The sequence below is a fragment of the Corylus avellana genome, chromosome ca7 (genome assembly GCF_901000735.1).
Source record: "Corylus avellana chromosome ca7, CavTom2PMs-1.0".
NCBI classification, from domain to species: Eukaryota; Viridiplantae; Streptophyta; class Magnoliopsida; order Fagales; family Betulaceae; genus Corylus; species Corylus avellana.
The window spans coordinates 25,057,004-25,079,287 of NC_081547.1; the positions used below are offsets into that span (position 1 = coordinate 25,057,004).

Here is a 22,284-nt window from a genome sequence, read left to right on the forward strand (position 1 = left end):
AACAAATAAACAAAAGTAGATTTTTTTTGCTTACAAAAATATCAAGAATACACCTTGTTCATTGATTCATTATTAAAAAAAGAAAAAAGAAAAAAGAAGAAGCTTAATTTGTTTTTATTTTTATCAATTTGCTGAATGTGCTTTGAACGAATATTAAATAGATGATTTCACCCAATCTCATATAGTTTAAGAGTTATTTTGGCTAGTTCTATAGTAATTAAAATGTACCAAAAAAAAAAAAAAAAAAAAACCCATCCGATTGGATATTTTAGTTTTTTTTTTTTTTAAATGGCTAACTTTTATAGTTCTATAGTGCTCAGCAATTATTAATCGTCGTCGCTAATGATTTAGACCTGGTCACAATTTTTTTCGCACGGCTTTTCGCGCTAGATAAAATCTATTATTTCAGCATTAGCGACTACCCATCAGCGACGACATCTAGTCGTCGCTGTTTTCAAATCTTTTTTGTGAAATTAGCAACGACAATAAATTGTCGTCGCTGATGCTGATCAATAGCGATGACTTTTGGGTCGTCGCTAAAAATATGGTCGCTGAAGACCAATTTTCTTGTAGTGTGAAAACCTCTTAAGTACAACGTTCAACTAAAATAATTAATATCATAAATACATGGTAGAAATTCCTCTAGAAAAACATAATCCTCTCTGATAACAGCTTAACAATACATGCAAAACTTAATAAACAAATTAATTGAGCAATGGATTTTCATTATACTTTCTCAATGTGAAACTCAACAGTACTCACAATATGATGATGTGGTAGTAAAAATAAGCTTTTAGATCAAACTGTCACATCAATACAATTTTTGAAAAATAGTATACTTCATTTTTTTGTTTTTGTTTTTTGTTTTAAAAAAAATCACCTAAAACATGTTAAATAAACGATTATAACTTGGATATAATAAATGAATTACTCATATGTTAGTATACTAGTTGGGATGGCACGTGCAATGCACGTGCTTCATTCCTTATATTATGTGTCATTATAATTGTTACTATTATAATTTTAATAATATACATATATTATCCTCTAAATAGATTTAATGTCTAGATTATTGAATAAGTATACATAAAACTTTCCGAAAAGTAAGACAATAAAATTGAGTAAATATGATATACCTAAAGAAAACGAAAGATGTTTAATTTAGATATCACACATAAGTTGTTACTTCAAATCAAAGGGTATTGAAAAATATCTCAACCAACCTATAGGTACATAACAACATGGGACTCTCATGAAGAAGCATATGAAACTGAATATAAGATTCTCAAAAACATATAACTTATGAATTTTGTTATCAACAATAATTGGAGTGATCTATACTGGTACTACAGAATTCTGTAAACATTAAATTAATATGAAGACAATACATTGATGGAAGAAACTAATCTTACTATTGACTGAGATTCAAGTTTCCCTCTCAATAATGGGTGCGTTACTCTTCCTCTCAAAAATGGGAAGGGAGAATGGAAAAAAGAAGTGTGTTTAAATTGGAAAAATTGGGAGGGAGCGAGACAGGGAGAGAGAGAGAGAGAGAGAGAGAGAAATAAGCAAAAAAGTCAAACAAAAACTCTGGAACCTGCTAAAAGACGAAAACAAATGACTTCAATTCCTTTATTCCTCACAACATCAGTTCTATGGGCAAACTAAGTAAGGGCCAAATCGTCATTTTAACACCAAAACAGTGCATACCGAAATACTGTCTAGAAGGCGGTGCCAAAAGACAAAAATATCTAAACAACTTTTTAAATTCATTAGATTAGGAAGGGCAAATTAGTAGTTTCATAATCTAAAAAAATGTCAAAATATAAAAATAACCTTATCTAACTAAATCACGATGAATAAAGAATAAAGATAAAATAATAAATTTAAAGTGCAAAGGAAAAGTTACTATTTAAAAGTCATTCCCACTTTTTATATATCTTTAAGTAGACTCGGAGCCAGCTAGCCACACAAAGAAAGATGGACATCATCTCGATCACGTTGACCATGATAGCTTCTTCACTAATCTTTCTTTTCCTAGCTATCTCTCTTCTCATGCTGAGAATCTTCACTGGAAAATCCATAAAGAACTCGAACTACCCACCGGTGAATGGCACGGTCTTCAACCAGCTCCTCTACTTCAACAGACTCTATGACTACCAGACGGAAACTGCCAAGAACCTGCCAACCTTCCGGCAGCTGACTCCGCAATCAAGCGAGATATACACGACCGACGTGCGAAACATCGAGCATATACTGAAAACCAATTTCGACAAGTACTCGAAAGGTGAGCATAACCAGGATATTATGCGTGATCTTTTTGGGCAGGGGATATTCGTAGTGGACGGCGACAGGTGGCGGCAGCAGAGGAAGCTTGCGAGCTTCGAGTTCTCAACGAGAGTTCTTAGAGATTTTAGCTGCTCTGTGTTTCGAAGAAATGCTGCCAAGTTGGTCGCAGCTGTTTCCGAGTTATCGGATGCCGGTTTGCCTTTTGACATGCAGGTATATATGTAATTTCAATCTGAATAGCGTAGATTCAATTGAAGTCTTTATTATATAATATTAAGAATAATATCTTTTTTTTTTTTTTTTAAGGAAAATAATATTTTAATTTATGAATTCTTATATCCTTTTTTCTTGAGTTAAATTTGGTGGCCTTGTTATATCATATATGTATATTATTTGAATATATTTATGTGACTAGTCATTTTGAAGTTATGTGACTAACATTTTTTTTTAGGTCTTTTGTTTTTTTTTTTTGTGAAACATTTTTTTTGGGTCGTTAGAGCATTCACAATAGACTCTTTAAATAAAAGCTAAATTTGAAGAGAAAAATTCACTTTATTAAATTTAAAAAACCATTTTTAAAATGAGTCAAACGTCAAACTCTCTATACATTTTTTTACTTTGGTTAAATATTATTATTTTATTAGTTTTAAACCAATCAAGAGAGAAGGGTAAAAAATAAGATTAAAAAAATCATAAAACTTAGCTTTTTGATTTTTGGAATGTACATAGTGAGCATCCATTATAAAAGTTAAATACAAAGTAGAGATGATAGCTTGTTAAATGAGTATTTTGATGAGTTCTGTTAAATTCTTAGAGAAAAAACTAAATATAAAAAGCCCATTGTGAATGCTCTTACATAGAAGTTGTCATAAAAAAATGAGCAGTTTAATATTAATATTGTTTGACTTAAACATGTTTTTTTTTTTTTTTTTGGGTTTTGTGTCCTTATTACATATATGATTTTATTTTACTATGCTTGTTTTTGTAGGACATTCTAATGAGATGCACATTAGATTCCATATTCAAAGTTGGGTTTGGGGTAGAATTGGAGTGCTTGGAGGGATCAAGTACGGAGGGAAGCAGGTTCATGAAGGCCTTTGATGATTCTAACGCTTTGGTGTATTGGCGCTATGTCGATCCACTCTGGAAGCTTAAGAGGTTTCTCAACATTGGCTCTGAAGCTCTCCTTAAGAAGAACATTAAAATCATCGACGATTTTGTGCATGGACTGATTAGGACCAAGAGGAAACTGCTAGCTGTGCAACGAGAATGCGTAAGTTTTATAATTACTATTATTTTTCCAAACAAAAATTCCATTTTGTATTCTTATGCCCATCTCCCGTCCATCTCATCATGAAATTAATGAATTAGGGTTTACGTATGTTAGCCTATATATGTCGAGCTTAGTTTTGTATTTGATCGGGTTCACATCTGACCTGATTTAACATTGAAGGTCTACGGTGTAAATGAGATTTTTTTTTTTAGACTTATGTCCTGTTTGGGTGTGCATTTGACGAGTCTAAAAGTGTGTTTAACACTCAAAAATTCTATTTAAAGAAAAAAAATAAAAAATAAATAAAAGCGCTTTTAAGAGTTCAAAAACCTAAAATAGTTAAAACGCGCTTTTGGCAAAAACTTTAAAATAAAGTTTTTGCCAAAAGACACTTTTTGACTTAAAAACTCTATCTTAAACGAATCTCAAACATGATCTTAGTCCATAGAGCGAAGGATTGGGCCGATAGGGTTTTTGACTAGGGTTTCATACGGATGTATTATATATTGATGCCTCTTATATTGTTTCTCTTAAAAATAATGAAACATTACTGAAACTCTGTGAATGTAACCCTTAGTGGTGAACCACCGGTTTTTAGAATAGGATAAATTTTCTAACCGTATATAGTCTGACTTTCATATTTCGACACAACTGAAACCCAACATGTGACAGAAGGTATGGTAATTTTTGACATATATAAGATCTGACAATCTTGATAATATGTTGAATGATTTGCAGAATGAGAAGGAGGACATACTTTCGAGGTTTCTGGTGGAGAGCACAAGAAATCCAGAGAAAATGGATGATCAATATCTAAGGGACATAATTTTGAGTTTTATGATAGCCGGAAAAGATACAAGTGCAAACACAGTCTCCTGGTTCATCTACATGCTCTGCAAGAACCCTCTGATACAGGAAAAAATTGCACAAGAAGTGAGAGATAGTGTAGACGATGGAGCAAACGTTGATGAGTTCATGGCAAATATAACTGATGCAACACTAGATCGTATGCATTATCTTCACGCAGCATTGACTGAGACCTTGAGGCTATACCCTGCAGCTCCCCTGGTAATTATTTTTTACACTAATTTTGCTTTTAATTTGGTTTATGTATGCTAATGATTTGCTAAAGTGGTTTGCAATGTCCTCCTTTTACTCCCAAAAAGACAAAACTACCCCTAAAAGTACCAAAAAGACAAAAATACTTCTATTTTTTGTTTTTTTGTTTTTTTTTTTTTTTTAAAAAAGAAATAGCCAACTGACCCACACAACGTGGGGTGAGTTTTTTTTTTCAGAATTTTTTTATTATTTTAAGGGTATTTTTGTCTTTTTTTTTGGAGTAAAAATGGAGAAATTGCAACCTCAATGGTAAATTGTGGTACAATGTATATTAAATATCAAATTGAAAGATTAATGAAACATTGCAAATTGAGTGATAAATTGAGAGGTCAGTGTCATATTCGCATGATACCAATAGTGCATTTGAATTGCGATTTCATAGATTAAAAGTGCAATTTTAAATCACATTGTAGTTTTTGTATTGTTTGGAATTGCATTTTAAAAAAATTGCAATTTGAAAACGTAAAAAAAATCTACGTTTTCAAATTGCTTTAAAAAGCGCATAATTTAAAGGTCAAACTATGATTTTACTAAACGTTTAGTTGTGTTTTTAAAAATTGTGTTTTTATATTGCAAACCTAAACAAACCCTAAAATACTTATGATAGTTGATAACATATGGTCTCTCTTTTGGTGTACTTCAAGGATGGGAGGTGTTCGGATATGGATGACATTCTTCCTGATGGCTATAGAGTGAAGAAAGGGGATGGGGTATACTACTTGGCCTATGCCATGGGCAGGATGCCTTATATTTGGGGAGGAGATGCTGAGGAGTTCCGGCCAGAAAGATGGCTAAAAAATGGGATCTTTCAACCCGAATCACCGTTCAAATTCATAGCCTTTCACGTTCGTATCATCTTTTCGTTACAAAAAATGCTACTGCTCATTCTATCATCCATCTCTTTACAACTTTTTTGCAAATCAACCATTGAATTTATAAGATGGATGCATATTGATTTGCGAAAAAGATGAACTGCAGACCAACAACAAAAGTCGAACATTTTCTAATATTTTCACTTGTGCTGTTTTATGTGCAGGCTGGTCCTCGAATTTGTCTGGGAAAGGAGTTTGCTTACAGGCAGATGAAAATAGTTTCAATTGCTCTTCTCCGGTTCTTCCGTTTTAAATTAGCCGATGAAACCAAAAATGTAACTTACAGGACAATGTTCACACTTCACATTCATGGAGGCCTCCATGTTTGTGCAATTTCTAGGGCCGGATCATAAGTTCTAGATTTGATGAAGCTCTATTAGTAGCTACGTACTGTAAATTCTATAATAAACATGCCGGAAGCTAGCTAGAACAAATATATAATAAATTTCAGAATTTGGAAATATTTGGAGAAATTATCTTCTTGATTTTGTTGAAATATTATAACAAAAATGCTATTTTTACATTTTATATATCTATATATATATATATATATTTTCAAATTCACCATTGAATTTATAGTATCCACATAAACGTGAATGCCTATGTACTCTTTAGTCAAACGTTTGTCACATTGACTTGAAATAACTATATGAGATGGACACAAGATAATGAGTAATTCTAGAAATTTCTTTTGTGTTATTCTTGTGTCCCTAAAAAAATGACGTGGCTTTTAAAATCACCATTAGACTTGTAATAGATTACTATTGAATTTTGATCAAATGATGATTTTAAAAGTCACCTCATTTTTTGAATGGCACAAAAAGAATTTCTAATATTACTCGAAATGAGGGTACAATCTTTTCTTAATTGAGCTCACTTTGAGAAAATGGTTGTAAAATTAAGAAAATGGTTTTAATAATGCATACAGTTGATGCAGATGCTAAACAGTAAATTTAGTTACCAGTTAAAACACTAACATTGACATTTCAATGCAAATTAACTCCATTTTTTTTTTTCATATTAATTGTAGGTAAGGCAACATATACTGTATATCTTTCATATATATATATATATATATATATGATCCGGCTTCTATGCGTTACTGAAAACTACCACATAGAAGCAGTTATCCAAAACTACACCAAACATTACAAAAATATTTTGAAATTAAAAAATATAAGAAAAAGCTAATAATTAAAAAACTAAAAAAAAATTTAAAAAAACTAAAAAAAAAAAAAAAGAAAAAAAAAAAGGGTGGCCAGTCACCCCATTTTGGCCAAGGGAGTGGCCGAACCACCCCTATGGCCCTTGGGGTGGTCGGACCACCCCTAAAAGGCCAAAAGAATATATATATGGTTTGGTTTTTGGGGGTGGTTCGGCCACCCTCATACCGGCCATGGGAGGTGGCTCCAGCCACCCCCTTGGCCAAAATGTGGTGGCCAACTGTAGTGATCCAAATAATTAATTAGGCTTAAGGCAGCTTAATTAAAGGGTTAATTAGACTTTGGATCACTAGGGACACCTGGAGGGGTATTTTTGGAATTCTAGAATTTTGGAGCTATAATGGATGAACACTTGTATGGGGGACCACATGAGCGCTCGCCTGGCAACTAGGACCAGCGCTCGTTGATTTTTTGTTGACCACTGGTTTTTGTCTGCGCGTACCACCTGCAACTCGAAAACCTTTGGGTAAACAGTACACGAGCGCTCGGCACTGTAATACATGAACTTTCGCAACTTTTAAGGAATTTTCCCTTAACACCCTTAGCCTCTTTCCCTTATAAATAACCCACACCATACAACCCTCAACTCGAAATCCTTTTTTTTTTTTAACCCTAGCCATGCTTCTCCTTCTCCCACCCCTCCTAATAACAATTTCTATATCCGCCATTACATCCAGAGTTTCAAAATTCGCCTCCTGAAATAGTGACTCCACCATTGGTGGTTGTTGCTGAAACTCAAGAAATGGTAAGTTTTATTTTTATTTTTTTTAATAAGATCTTTTTTGTTGGAAAATAAATATTTATTTTTACTAGACTTATCCGAAGTTGTTGGAGCATTTGGAAAACAATCCTAACTTGACGAAGGAATGGAAATTGTTTGAAGTTGATGAGAATGGAGAATGTATTTTTGGCACGAAAGTTAAAAGTATTTTCAAAAGTATAGCGCAAAACATGCGACGCTTTCATAAATCTCGTTGCTATTCCGAAAATATTTTTGACCGAGTTCATATATGCACTCTTCAACTTATTCCCTTATTTCCATATCATCCTCAGCGAGTAAGGATAGGCTAGCCACACCAAACAGAAAGTTGCCATCCTAACCCCTCTCCCAAATTCAGCTTTTGTTTTAGTACCAAACTCATGTGCCCTTTCCCATGATCTCCCTCCTCCTAATTCTTATTATTATTTTATATTACATCTCTTTGCATAGTTGTTTGCTGACTTTTTCCAAACCATTCAAAAGCCTCCAATGGCGTTTCTCCTATATCAGTCCACTAGTTCAATATCTATTTTTTAGCCATTCCCCAAAGTGTTTTTTAAGCTAAATTTTTTTATTTTTCTTGACCCTAGCCATACTTCTCCTTCTCCTGCCCTTCCTAATAACAATTTCTATATCCGCCACTAATTGTAAAGGTCCATTACCTAGATTCGGCACGCATCAATTCCGTGATCGAAAGTGGTTTCTTGGATCTTGTTGATCACCCTCTCATCTTGAGCAAGAATTGTCACAGTGATCCTCCTCCTCCTAGAGCCACTGATCTCTGTCCAGTAATTCAAAAGATCAACGACGCACTCTTCGCATCGAATGACCCTCTTAGCAGCCTTCTTCAGGGGCTTCTTTGCATTTAGCAGCCTCATTTCCATTTCTTCTCGAGTGATCTCGCCTACTTCGAAATCATCCTTAGCATTCTTCTTTGCCTTTTTGAATAGGCAAAATAGATTGAGGAATTGATCGTTTTGTAGTGTGAGATTTCAAGCAGCGGATTGGGTCTCAGCTCCAGTTCTCTCAGCCTCTTATTTTTGTCTCGCTTTCTTTCTTTTTATCTGTCTCACACCCTCCATTTCCATTTCTCTTGCTAGTAGGAAATAATGGTCTAAGAATGAGTGAAAAAGGAAATGAAATGAAAATGGAACCTCTCAATTCCTCTGAATACACTTTACCCCCAAGTTTGAGCTGATTTTCAACCTCTAATGTTTCAATTTTTACAATGCACCCCACTAAAGTTAAAAAAATAAAAATAAAAATAAAAAAAAAATTCAATGTAGCTCATCCGTTAATCATTTCCGTTTTCTCTAATGGACATAATGGAAAAAAACTCAAAAAAAAAAAAAAAAAAAAAAAAGGGTGACTATAGCCAACCCTTTAGCCATTTGGGGGTGGGGGTGGCCTGGCCGGATTGGGAGTTGTGGACCACCCCCAAATCCTTTGGTGGTGGCCGAGCCACCCCCAAACGATTGGATTGGGAGTGGCGAGCCACCCCCACGACCCATGAGGGGGTGGCTGACCACCCTTTTTGGCCACTTGGTGGCGAGCCACCCCCAATGGGTTTGGGGGTGGTTTTGGTCACCCTCATTTGGGCCGTTTGGGGGTGGTCGGCCACCCCCATGGGTCGTGTGGGTCCCCAAATGACCCCCAATTTTTATTTTATTTTATTTTATTTTATTTTTTTTTAATTTTGGTTTGAATTGGGGGCATTTTTAGAATTTGATAAAATATATGGGGGCAATTTTAAAAATTTAAGACAAAAAAAAAAATACCCGTGACCAATTTTCGGTTAAATTGGACGGAAATTGTTAACATATAGGCCACATTGAAAATTTTTGAAACTTTGATTTAGTACATTGTAAAAGATAAAACATTGGATGTCAAATTGAAAATCAACTCAAATTTTGGGGGGTAAATTGTAATTTTCTCATAAATTAAGGAATTGGTCATTCTGTAGTGTGAGATTTCAAGCAGCGGATTGGGTCTCAGTGCCAATTCTTTCAGCCTCCTATTTTCTCTCGCCTTCTTTCTTTTCCTCCGTCTCACACCCTCCATTTCCATTTCTCTTGCTAGTTGGGAATAATGGTCTGAGAATGAGTGAAAAAGGAAATGAAATGGAAATGGAACCTCTCAATTCCACTTCTTATACCGTTCTTTCTCACTCCTTCTAACCAACCCTGCAACTGATTCTGTTTACAACACATTCTTACAAAACACAAGTCTTAACCACATAAAACACAGGCTTTTGCTTATCAGAGGTCTTCTTCATACACATAACACGTTGGCCCAACATTTCTTCTTTCTGCTTTAACATTGTTATACAACTATTTGATTTCCTCCAATAAATCAAGTTTGTAAGTAAAAATTTTGCATTCTAAAACTTTGTAAATAAAAATTTTGCATTGTAAAACTTTATAATTAAAATTTTGCATCATAAAACTTTCACCATACATACCTATAAAAACTAGAAGATATTTATACATACACGAACGAAATGTTATTCGCAAGGATTTGCGTTGCAATCACTTTGTTGTGATCAAGTATAATGCATTTCCTGTTTTTGTTACATCATGTCATACACATTTTGGAAGACAGCTAATATTGGAGAACCTTACATAAATTATAAAAAGCTCAAATCCATAGGAATTACAAAACAAAAAGAATTTTATTTTCTTTTAACGGTGGTTGATACTAAATAATTTGATACTTACCCGTCAGCATAGTGAAATAGTGATGAATAATAGTGTGTTATATAACATTACTCTTGAATAAAAAAAAAAAATTCTTTTAATTTTATTTTTGGTAACAGTGGCTAATACTAAATAATTTGATACTTACCCGTCAGCATTTTGAAATAGTAATGAATAATAATGTGTTATGTAACTTTTTTTTTTTTTGTAACTGGGGCTTTGATCATTCCTTATCAAGACAAGAAACAGACAAAGATTCGTCAAGAGTCGTAATCAATATAGATTACTATTCCTCTCAATTCTCCATCTCAAGCAATTGAAATGATATATATATATATATATATATATATATATATATATATATATATATTGAAGGTCTATTAATATTAGATTTGTGGGTTACATAAAAAGAGGTAATTCTCTCATTTTCTTTAGGCCTTATTATAGAAATTTTGGATGATTTGGAAGAAATAGGTTGAAAGAAATTTTCTTATTGAAATGGGTTAGAAGAAATTTTCTACAAACTAGTTTGAGAGAAATTTGTGTAAAAAACAAAAAAAAAAAGAGTTAGAAAAAAATTATCTACCATTTTTTTACCAGTGTTTTTTAGTGGTGGTGATAGCGGCATGGCAAAAAGTCATAAGCGACATTTTGGAAAGCAATTTATTAGGGTTTGCCGCCTTTCATATTGGCCCCTACAGTCAACACTTACCCGTGATTCTATTAGGTAATAACTCCCAGGTACAAGAACTTCACTTTATATACCTAAATTCTACTAATTCACTCCCTAATCTACATATTAACTTAAGCATCGAAGGTCGTATCCCTCGTGTGCCACTTTGACTTTGATTGCTTGGGTATTCTTCGCAATCTCAAATGTCGAGTCACTATGTTAACAAGAATCAAACAATCTGATCAATGGGATAGTTCCAACAAACCACTGTGGAATAACGTCCATGGGAAGACTTCTTGCCATTGAAATCCAATAAGCCAATTGCCTCATTGTGGTCCTCATATACTTTTCTGCTTACAACTGTAACTAGCAAGTTAGCATTACGCTTATCATAATAAACTGCATCTGCAATTAATGGCTTTCATGAAGTAGGTAAACTTCTCATTTATTTATCAATTCCAAAACTTTCGAGTTTTTTATTTTTTATTTTTTTATTTTATGGATGAAATTTTATTAACAACAAAACGAAGTTACAACACACTCTAGCATAAAGCTAGATTACCAAGAACCAGCAACACAACCCAATTGACTACAATATGTTAAAATAATGATTAAGTGATTAAATTTACTTATTCCTATCAACTTTAGCGTTTAGGATAACTAATAATTTAACATAGTTTCAGAACTATAAGTACTGAGATCGAACATTGACTCTCTCCTACTACGTACTATCTAGAAACCCTTCTGTTACTCTCATTACTACTGTTGGCCCTTCTGTAATCTTGTCGATCTCTCCTACCACCGTTGTTGTGGGTTTGAGAAGCGGCATTTGACGGCATCATTTTACCATCTTCGCCTTTCCCCTCGGGCTTGTCTTTTCTGACAACGATTTGCGACCTTATCACAGACCTCTTCTTTTGTAGATTGAGAGTGCTCTTTCTTCTTCTTCTTCTCCCTCTTCTTCTTCTGAGACTATTTTTTCTTCTTCGTTGCCTCTACCTATCAACTTGAACTTTTGGAATAATTGATAATTTAACACAATACAACCAGATCTATTAACTGAAAATGAGATCTTGTTTTCTTAATTTGCAAACTTGTACTTCCAAAATATCTTATTTGGTTCTTTCTTTGTTATACATTTTAGTTGTTTGTGTTAGGAGACACCAACCTTCTGGACTTGTACCTCACCCCACAAGCATTGCACAAATTCCTTTGTCTTTAGCCATCCGTCATTATGGGGTTTTCTCATCCTGGCTATTGATGCACCATCTCTTCATATTTTCAGCCCAATTCTCTTTGCTATTTTCCTTCCTAATAAAACAAAATGGCACTTCCATGTTAGACCATTCAGGTACACAACCTTCTGGGATTAAGTTTTCATTATCGGAAAAAAGCTTGTCAACTCAGCCATACCACGATTTATATGGGCAACACTACCATCACGCAACCTGCATTGTTTCTTTGGCCACTTTCTCCAAAGTCACACCAAATTAAGTTATGTATGGAAATCACTTATTGCATATAATATATAAGGGATAATAAATTTAATTGCTATTCTAATAGGTACAAGAGCATTTTGCTATGAACTTAATAAGATATCACTTATTTGTTTTTAGTGAACAATTTTTGAAATTGTTATACAACTATTTGATTTCCTCCTATAAATCAAGTTTGAAAGTAAAAATTTTGTATTGTAAAAATCTGTAATACAATTTTTGATAGTAAAACTTTCACCGTGCATATCTATAAAAATTATAAGGTATTTATAATACATGAACTAAATGTTATTTGCAAGAATTTGTATTGCAATCATTTTGTTGTGATCAAGTAGAACGCAATTAATGTTTTTGTTAAATCATGTTATACACATTTGGAAGACCGCCAAAATTGGTGAAGTTTGCAAAATTTACAAGAAATTCACAACCATAAGAATTAGAAAAAAGTGTTTCACAATTAATGCCAACATAAAAAGTTAAAAACCTTATATTTAAGGTTGTATTGTGACCCTATTATATGTGTTCAAAGCCATACTTTGGACACTTTGAATTCCCATTCTCCTCTTACAATCAGCCAAAATTTTCTTCTTCAAGCCCATTAACAATTTGTCAATTCAAATTAAATATTTAGCTTTTTTTTTTTTGTTTTTTGTTTTTATTTTTTAAGAAGTGTACTGTAAAAAGATTGCCTAGAACAAAGCAAAAAGTCAGTTTTTTTATTTATTTTTTACAATTTCTCTTTCTTGAAATTTTTTAAGTATGTACATTGATTTATTTTTAAATAAAAATATTTATTTAAGCTTTTAAATTTAGATTACTCAATGAAATTAATTGTCGATGAATATATATAATTTTTGTACATATATTTTAATTGTATGAACTATATAATCGTAGTTAGCTAAAATTATGGAGAACAACAATGAAAAAGGATATTGTGTACCAATTGGTTTATTTTATTGGTGACATTGTCGTTAATTCTGTCAGTTGCAATAGACGGTTGAAAGAACATTTTAAGTAATAAATATTATTAAAAAGGAAAAAATATAAAAAAATCCACCAAACTACCAACCGTTTTCGATTTAGCCCCCTGATGTTCCAAAAGTCATAAAGTAGCCCCCTAAACTACCAAACTGTCGCATTTTGGCCACTCCGTTAGTCAAAACCATCAGTTTGGACGGAAACTACAAAACGACGTCGTTTGGTTACGGGTAAGTTACAAAAATGCCCTTCTATGTTTTTTTTTTTTTTTTTTTTTTAAAGGAGGAATAAAACGGCGCCGTTTTGCTCCCAAAAGGGTTCACTTACCCTAAGCAAAACGGCGCCGTTTTGCTTAGGTTAATTAAACCCTTTTCCCCATTCTCAATCAATCCCACGCAGCACAGCTCACCCCCTCCCCCTCACGCATAGCCATGACCGATTCTTCTCTCGACACGACATTCCCGGTGATCCAAAATTCTTGCCTCTTAGAGAAAACCAAATTCAATTCCCATAGATGGGTTTGGGTGTTGTTTTCTGCCCTGGAGTATTTTTTATTTTATTTTATTTTTTTCTTTGGGTTCTCTTAGGATTGTCCAATAGTTAGAGGCTAAGATTTGAACCTAAGCGATTGAGAAGGAGATGAAACCATATTTCTCTCCAGAGGAGTTGAACCCAACATCTGAGACAAGATGAAGTTTGAGCCGAGAAGAAGGTTTGTTCAAGCGTGGTGGGAAAACGCTGAACAAGGGTTTAATTAACCTAAGCAAAACGACGCCGTTTTGCTTAGGGTAAGTGAATTTTAGAAAAAACTAGCCGCTTGTTCTCCTTAAAAAAAAAAAAAAAACAAAAACAAAAACATAGAATGGCATTTTTGTAACTTACCCGTAACCAAACGACATCGTTTTGTAGTTTTCGTCCAGACTGACGGTTTTGACTAACGGAGTGGCCAAAATGCGACAGTTTGGTAGTTTAGGGAGCTACTTTATGATTTTTAGAACATCATGGGGCTAAATCGAAAACGGCTGGTAGTTTGAGAGGCTTTTTTATATTTTTTCCTATTAAAAATCATTTACTTAACCAAATAGGAAATCAATAACTAAATAATTGTCTGGTTACTTACATTGAGAATGATAACTTCAAGATCGACTTTCAACAATAAAGAAATCATGCAGCAATTTTAAAATGTGAAGACTTATTGATGACAACTCAATAAATTAATGCTAAGTGTAACAAAATAAATTATAAGTTACATTTATACATTGTCAATATATCTTCAAACATTGAATATTTAGGACTCACATATGTGCCTACAGATCTAATAGTTGATTAGAAAAAAAATAAATAAATAATGTAGACAGATGTACTGAAGATGTACACAGAGACGTAAAAGATCATCAAGGGAGAGTAGAGGCTGATAGGGTATGTTTGGCCAAGAAAAGTCATTATTTTTTTTTCTTCTTATTACATTTTTTTAAAAAAAAAAAAAAAAAAAAAAAAACTGTTTATACACGTGTCTCCGAGGAAAATCCCACGACAGAAGAACAATCGAATATCCACCCAACTCTTTTCAACTCAAAACTCTGTAAACATGGTCATTGAGCAGCAGCTTCCCTCTTCAATTGTCATTTCTCTCATGACCCACATGGATTTTTTCTCTAATCCCATCTTCTTTACTGCTCTGGCTCTTATCGCATCCCTTCTAGCTCTCCATATCCTAACTCGGAAACTGAACAAAGATCAGAGAAAGAAGAAATACCACCCCATTGCCGGCACCTCATTTCACCAGCTCCTCAACTTCAACAGATTGCACCACTATATGACTGATCTTGCCGGCAAGCACCGGACCTACAGGCTCCTCACTCCCTCTAGGAACGAGATTTACACCGCCGACCCGGCAAATGTCGAGTATATACTCAAAACTAACTTTCAGAATTATGGCAAGGTATCTATGTCCTCTCATCTCTAGCTGGTTTCAAGCATGCTCCTCCACATGTCTGCACGCGCCACCTATGTTTTTCTGTTGACTTCTCACCTTCCGCACGAACTGAATCTATTATTGTCATTTTTTTTGTTTTTGTTTTTGTTTTTTGTTTTTTGTTTTTGTTTTTATTGAGGATTGAAGACCAATTTTTGGCAAGGCCCCCGAAATGAAGTAAATTTCTGGGATTGAAGATTTAGTTTTAGTTTTGTTCATTGTAATAAAGGGTGATTGATTCCTTTACTTTAATTTGTTTAAATTTAAAATTGTTCAAATCACTTATAAGCCTTGTACACAATCAAATCAATCAATAGCCTCCAAGGCTTTCACATGTGGTCCTGTGGATGTAGGCCTTTGGCCGAACCACATAATTTTTGTATCTCTCTTTCTCTACTTCCATCTCTTTGCCTTATTATGAACTTCTGGATGCAGGGATGGTATAACTATATCATTCTGAAGGACCTTCTAGGCGATGGCATTTTCACAGTTGATGGTGACAAGTGGCGCCAGCAGAGAAAGATATCAAGCCATGAGTTCTCCACAAAGGTTTTAAGGGACTTTAGCAGTTTGATTTTCAGAAAGAATGCAGCAAAACTTGCTAATATGGTGTCTGAAGCAGCAACTTCAAACCAGATAATAGATATCCAAGTGAGTTTGGATAAGTCAATGTTCACAAAGAGACTAATCCTATTTGATATCGCACATTGACAGTTTTAGTTATTAATGTAGGATCTGTTGATGAAATCAACCCTGGATTCACTGTTCCAAGTTGCATTTGGAACCGAATTGGACAGCATGTGTGGATCAAATGAAGAAGGCAAGAGTTTCGGAAATGCTTTCGATGACTCTAGCGCGATGATCCTTTGGCGTTATGTTGATATATTCTGGAGAATCAAGAAGTTTCTGAACATTGGATCAGAAGCTGCCTTAAACAGAAGTACCAAAATTGTTAATGATTTCGTGTTTAAGCTAATACACAGCAAGATGGAGCAAATGAAGAACTCAAAGGATGAATCTTCAGTGAGTGAAGACTAGCTAACAGTTTCTATTTTTGATTAATTGTACAGGCATGAGATAAACTTCTTGTTATACATAATGCAGATGAAAAGAGAAGACATTCTATCAAGGTTTCTGCAAGTGACTGAGAATGACCCAACATACTTAAGGGATATAATTCTTAACTTCATAATAGCTGGGAAAGATACAACAGCAACCACACTGTCTTGGTTTATTCACATGCTCTGCAAGCATCCTGCTGTGCAAGAAAAAATAGCAAAAGAAGTGAAGGAAGCCACCAAAAAGAAAGAGTTCACAAACTATGCTGAGTTTGCAGCCAGTATGAGTGAAGAAGCTTTAGAAAAGATGCATTATCTCCATGCCGCGATCACTGAAACTCTCAGACTCTATCCTGCAGTTCCAGTGGTAAGGAAAAATTCAGCTATACGAATCACCACTGCATCAAAGTTGCATATAAATACTAAATGGCTGCTCTTTTCGAGTACATTTTCTCTGTTTGGGACCAGTATTTGAGTGGTGACTCATTGCATTAATATGATGATTCTAAAAGTTTCATGGTTATTTACATTTGCTTACCAACTTTCCCACAGCAGCTTCCTTGGAGATTCCCAATAGTTTGACATACTCTTTGCTTACAGGATGCAAAGATTTGCTTTTCTGATGATACTCTGCCAGATGGATACAGTGTGAACAAAGGAGATATGGTATCTTATCAACCTTATGCAATGGGCAGGATGAAGTTCATATGGGGTGATGATGCAGAGGTATTCAGACCAGAGAGATGGCTAGACAAGGATGGAATTTTCCAGCCAGAGAGCCCTTTCAAGTTTACAGCCTTCCAGGTTAGCATATAGTCTATTGGGACATTTTTCTTTTCAATTAATTTCTGCTTCAAGCTCATATTGATCACACAATAACATTTAAATGTCTTTGAAGAAACAGAAATATGCTACCATAAACAAGTAAAAGGAAAAACTATATTGTACAAATTCACTTCTTTTGCAGAAAGCCTTAATCTGCTTGTCAAAGAATCTAAGATCAAATTTCTTCTGGTTCACAGGCCGGCCCGCGAATTTGTCTGGGAAAGGAGTTTGCCTATAGGGAGATGAAGATCTTCTCAGCTGTTATGGTAGGCTGTTTTCAGTTCAAAATGAGTGACGAGAACAAAATTGTCAATTACAGGACAATGATCAATCTTCACATAGATGGAGGTCTTGAAGTTCGTGCCTTCCACAGAAATGGAAATTAGCATGAAAGTGAAAACTATAAAGGGTATTTGAGAATTACATGTTTGTACAGGTTCTTTATATTACTAAATAGGAAGGTGATTTCTCTTCATGCTTTGAATCTTTGGCTTGTAATCCGGGGTAGATTGAAAATAAGTAACCTGCCTACGACATCACCCCACAGATTTGTTGTATCCTCTGCAGATTTGATGACAAGTCTCACAACAAATTTGGCTTTTAATTATTATGTAGCAATGCTAAATGTCCATCTCATCTCATGTTCCTCTTGTGCACATGCAAAACTGATGTGACTTTTAAAATTATCATTAGATCAAAATTTAATAATAATTTATCAAAAATCCAATGATAATTTTAAAGCAACATCAATTTTGGAGAAACACAAGAAATATGTAATGATGACTTATTTATAAAAACTGATAGAAAACTTTGAACTTGAGAGTTCAGTCTTTCAAAGGGAAGGCCCCTTGAATACATTTCTTTTACCTTAGGCTTCGTTTGTTCAATTATTTTCTTTTTCTAAGCAAAATGTCCAGGGTCCAGAACCTAAACCTCAACCGGTACAGAAACTTCAAAGGTGGAGCAGCAAACCTCCTTGTTCACCATGTTCATGTTTACTTCAAATGAGGCTATTGCCATTTAATAGTTATAATTTTTGGACAAAAAAATCTATTCGAGGATGCAGGGCAATGTTCATCGTGCGCCAACCACACTATTGCAATGAGATAAGTTAATCCATGCAATCAAAAAGTAGACTCAAACTTGGTGGGTGTAAAAGTGTAACTCACCCATATCAAATATTACTCCAGACAAGCATTTCATCCCCATTTCAGATGGATTTGGATGGGAACATAATAAAATAACTACTTAATCAGACAAAAAAGCTTGAACAACGCAAGGGGAATTTTTGAGTAACCAATTCTGCGGACAACACAAAAAAAAGAAAAAAGGAAAGCTAAAACAAAACTTTTAGAATCCCACATTCAATCAAGCTCCAACTGGTTCAGCAGGCACCTCAGCCATTGTCTCGTCAGCAGGCCTCTCCACCTTGACACCAACATCATCAGAGTAGTCACCATGAACCTACATACACAGACCACAACAGACAATTACATGTGGAGCTCAACTAGTCCAAACACATGTCATAATGATGCAGGATACAGAAACTTGTGGAGTTCAAAAATGTCAGAGATAAAACCACGAGTACAGGGTTAATGATGAAACAAATTCGTAAGCCCCAGGTTGTAATTTATTAACTGGTTTGATGTTGTACACATACTAAATGTATAGGGAGAAAGGTAGGGAGAAAGGGAGGGAGAGTCTTACCTCCATCAACTTTCCAAGATCAAATTTTGGAGCTTTCAAGATCTTGACTTTCCGGATGAAGACATTTTGTAGAGGATAGATGCCTGTAGTTGCCTTCTCAATCTCTTTGCCAATTGACTCAGGAATAAACTTGCGAACCAACTCCTTCAGATCACAAGATGATGCCTGGTTGATCATTATCTCCCTCATCTTGCGACGGATCTAACAAAACAAAAGCAACATTATTTGTATGATGAAGGTAATCGATATCACAAAATATGGCATTTCAGATGATAAGACAAGCATCAACACACTTCGCAGTTAAACCAAACGGAGTTGACAGCCAATTTTAATGTATAGAAAACAGACATTATGTAACAGATTATTTAAGGTATAAGCCAAGGATGAAATCATTTGGCTAGATTATTCTTTGTTATTGCATTAATCAAGAAGCATAAAAAACAGAACAAACCATTTAAATTTAAGACAAAACACATTGCATTTGATTCCAGTCAGTAAAGACAAAACAATTCAGAAATTACAAGAAACCAACACAATCACATATCTATAGAACAAAACAGTGGAAGTGACACAACAAACCATCTTTGCTCAACCTGCTGAAAAAATGTTATATAACTATTTAGTTAGCCAAAACATGATACTATAATATTACCTGTCTAATTTGGCTAGATTGGGCATAACTGGTCCTCTTGACCTGGTTTTGACGCCTCTTAGTGAATCCAATGCAGAACATCCTCAAACTGTAATTGTCAGTAGTCTTCACATCCACATGAGCTTCAATCATAGTCTGCCATTTCCTTACCAAAGACCTCAACTTGTCTGTTGTAAAATCCATTCCCTGAAATGTTTGAGAAATGAGAAAAAAAGCGGTGTGTGTGTTTGATTTTCATTAGAAACATCAAACAAACAATGTTGGCAGTAGATGAAACAATATAATTCAATCATACCCAGAAATTTGTCAGCACATTCCTCCCTTGAACATCTTCAGCTCTCAATCTGATCTTTCTGTAAGCATGATCCTCATCATCCTGAAGGTCAGCCATTGATATCTCAAAGACTCTATGTTTGAGTCCTTCTGATGCAATCTGTTAGGGAAACAAGAGAGGTCACATTTATATTTACACATACACGTGTAAACATCTGTTCACCATCAACAAGCATAATAAAAAAGACAACAGAAACTCTGCAAAATCACATTAGGGAGCATAATCACATTGATTTATTGACATCGTTCCATAACATTACAAAGTATCAAAAGCAAAAGTTGTCACAGAAACAAAGACATAGACCACAGATTTAATGGGCAGTATTAAATGATAAAAGTGTAAGAAACAATATAAGGTAGTAAAAACTTACACTGGAAAGGAAAACAGCAAGTGTTAAGGGAACAAAATAAAAGGCCGGCTTAAGCATTCTTGGCACTGCAAATTGGTACTTTCATATTCTAAAAATCTCATAGTTTTATAATGAGAAGGCAAAGAGGATTACAAACTTGAAACATTATACAAGTCTTGAACACATCAGGAACAAATTCAAGTGGCACTCTACTCAAACATTGCCGTTGCAAGGGCTCACATGTAAAATACAAAATGTCCCCAAACCCCTAAATTTAAAAATAAGATTTTTTATAAGTATAAAACTTAAAAATTTGATTACCTTTGGTTGATGAGACAAAGGTACAAAGGTTTTCGAAATCTAATGTAATAAGTCCACCCTTGGGAACAACAAAATCAAGAAAGTCCACCGAGCAATTGAATGAAACTGACAACCATACAGCACAGAAAATCGGAAACCTTGGTTTTCTCCGATACATTCCAGAGCCTCTAATCGCACACAAAACTGTCTCTTACGCAAAAATCTAGCACAAAGACCACACTTACAGAGATCTAATCAATCAATCTGGGCCATTTTAACAATTAAAAGTAGAACGATCAACGTCTAACCCAAATCCGCCAACCAGTTGAGCTTAAACATCCGATAAATTGATTAGGCAAGCGACAACTGAAACATCTAAAGAAAAATTCAATCTTCAGCTACATAGAAAGCTTCACAAGATAAAACGGAGAAGTCCCAGATTAAAATTTGAACTAAATTTATGACATTTTCTCGATAACTAAACACCGCACTGAACCCATAAAAAGGAAAAAACAAACAAATAAAATGTAAGTGAAGAAAAAAAAAACTCACCTTGGTACCCTGGGTGCGAGTAACGAGGGTTTTGCCAACGTTTTTCACAGCGAACACTGAAGGTGCCTTGATATCATACCAGTCCTTCTTGGCGAACGGATCAGCCCTATACATACACATATACAAATCAATATATACCACGAAAAACGAAAGCGAAAACGAATGAAAAAATAAGAAGATAATACTCACGCCTTCTTCTTGCCTCCCTTCTTCCCCTTGGAAATCCTCTTGTTTTTTCTGTTCCATACAAACACACCATTGCATCAGTGCCTCATAAATCCATGTATGCCATTTTACACGCACGCACACATGAACCTAGATAGCTAGATACATAGAGAGAGACAGAGATATTACCCCACTGCCATGGTTGGAGGAAGTGAGAGGCGCTTAGAGAGGGTGAGTGAGCGAGGACCGCTATGCGAAGCAAACCCTTCTAAATAGAACAAAAACCCTACTTTTGTGTGTGGGGTTATAATTAATTTATATAGGTATTGGATACAGGAGTTTGTGCTGTAGGTTGTTAGGATCTGGCTTAGATGCTGTAGGAGGTGAGAAGAGAGGGTGAGTGAGCGAGGACCGCTATGCGAAGCAAACCCTTCTATATAGAACAAAGGGTTAAATACTAAATACTTATGGGGTTTTGAAACTTTTTTTTTTTTTGTTTTTTTTCAGGATTTTATTTTTATTATAGGAGATTTTTGTAGTTTTGATAATAGATCAAATTAGTCCAATGTCAGTTGACCATTAGTTAACTTAACGAAAATTTATGTGGACCAATCAAATGTTGACACGTGACACCTACTTAATTTTTTTAATTTCTTTTTTAAAAATTAAAAAAGAAAAATACATTGGCTCGGCTAATGTATTTTTTAATTTCTTTTTTTAAAATAAAAAAGAAAAATACATTTCTTTTTTAATTGGCTCGGCTACCCTCAATTTTTTTTCTTTTTTATAAAAAATAAATACATTTTTTTTAATTTTTTTTTAAAAAATTAAGTAGGTGCCACGTGTCAACATTTAATTAGTTCACGTGGACTTCCGTTAAGTCAACTAACGGTCAACTAACAAAATGACTAATTTGGTTTATTATCAAAATCACAAGGACCTCATGTAATGAAAATGAAACCCTAGAGAAAAAAATAAAGTTTCAAAA

General features: G+C 34.4%; 3 protein-coding genes across 3 annotated transcripts; 2 read left to right on the plus strand and 1 right to left on the minus strand.

Annotated features, from left to right (window-relative positions):
* Positions 1-1,965: 1,965 nt before the first annotated feature.
* LOC132187470 (cytochrome P450 704C1-like) lies at positions 1,966-6,029 on the plus strand. Its single transcript, XM_059601789.1, has 5 exons — positions 1,966-2,502; positions 3,278-3,562; positions 4,301-4,630; positions 5,326-5,526; positions 5,718-6,029. The coding sequence occupies exons 1-5, from the start codon at positions 1,981-1,983 to the stop codon at positions 5,904-5,906; spliced, it is 1,527 nt and encodes a 508-aa protein (XP_059457772.1). The 5' UTR covers positions 1,966-1,980; the 3' UTR covers positions 5,907-6,029.
* An 8,900-nt stretch (positions 6,030-14,929) lies between these two features.
* LOC132187248 (cytochrome P450 704C1-like) lies at positions 14,930-17,859 on the plus strand. The gene is made up of 6 exons (XM_059601495.1): positions 14,930-15,321; positions 15,790-16,005; positions 16,087-16,377; positions 16,459-16,779; positions 17,013-17,216; positions 17,435-17,859. Exons 1-6 carry the CDS (start codon positions 14,968-14,970, stop codon positions 17,621-17,623), a joined length of 1,575 nt encoding a protein of 524 aa, XP_059457478.1. The 5' UTR covers positions 14,930-14,967; the 3' UTR covers positions 17,624-17,859.
* Positions 17,860-18,369: 510 nt separating this feature from the next.
* LOC132188523 (small ribosomal subunit protein eS1y) lies at positions 18,370-21,692 on the minus strand. The gene is made up of 7 exons (XM_059603004.1): positions 21,486-21,692; positions 21,321-21,368; positions 21,132-21,237; positions 19,892-20,029; positions 19,597-19,782; positions 18,945-19,145; positions 18,370-18,701 (listed from the first exon to the last, which is right to left on the minus strand). The coding sequence occupies exons 1-7, from the start codon at positions 21,494-21,496 to the stop codon at positions 18,606-18,608; spliced, it is 786 nt and encodes a 261-aa protein (XP_059458987.1). The 5' UTR covers positions 21,497-21,692; the 3' UTR covers positions 18,370-18,605.
* Between the last annotated feature and the right edge of the window lie 592 nt (positions 21,693-22,284).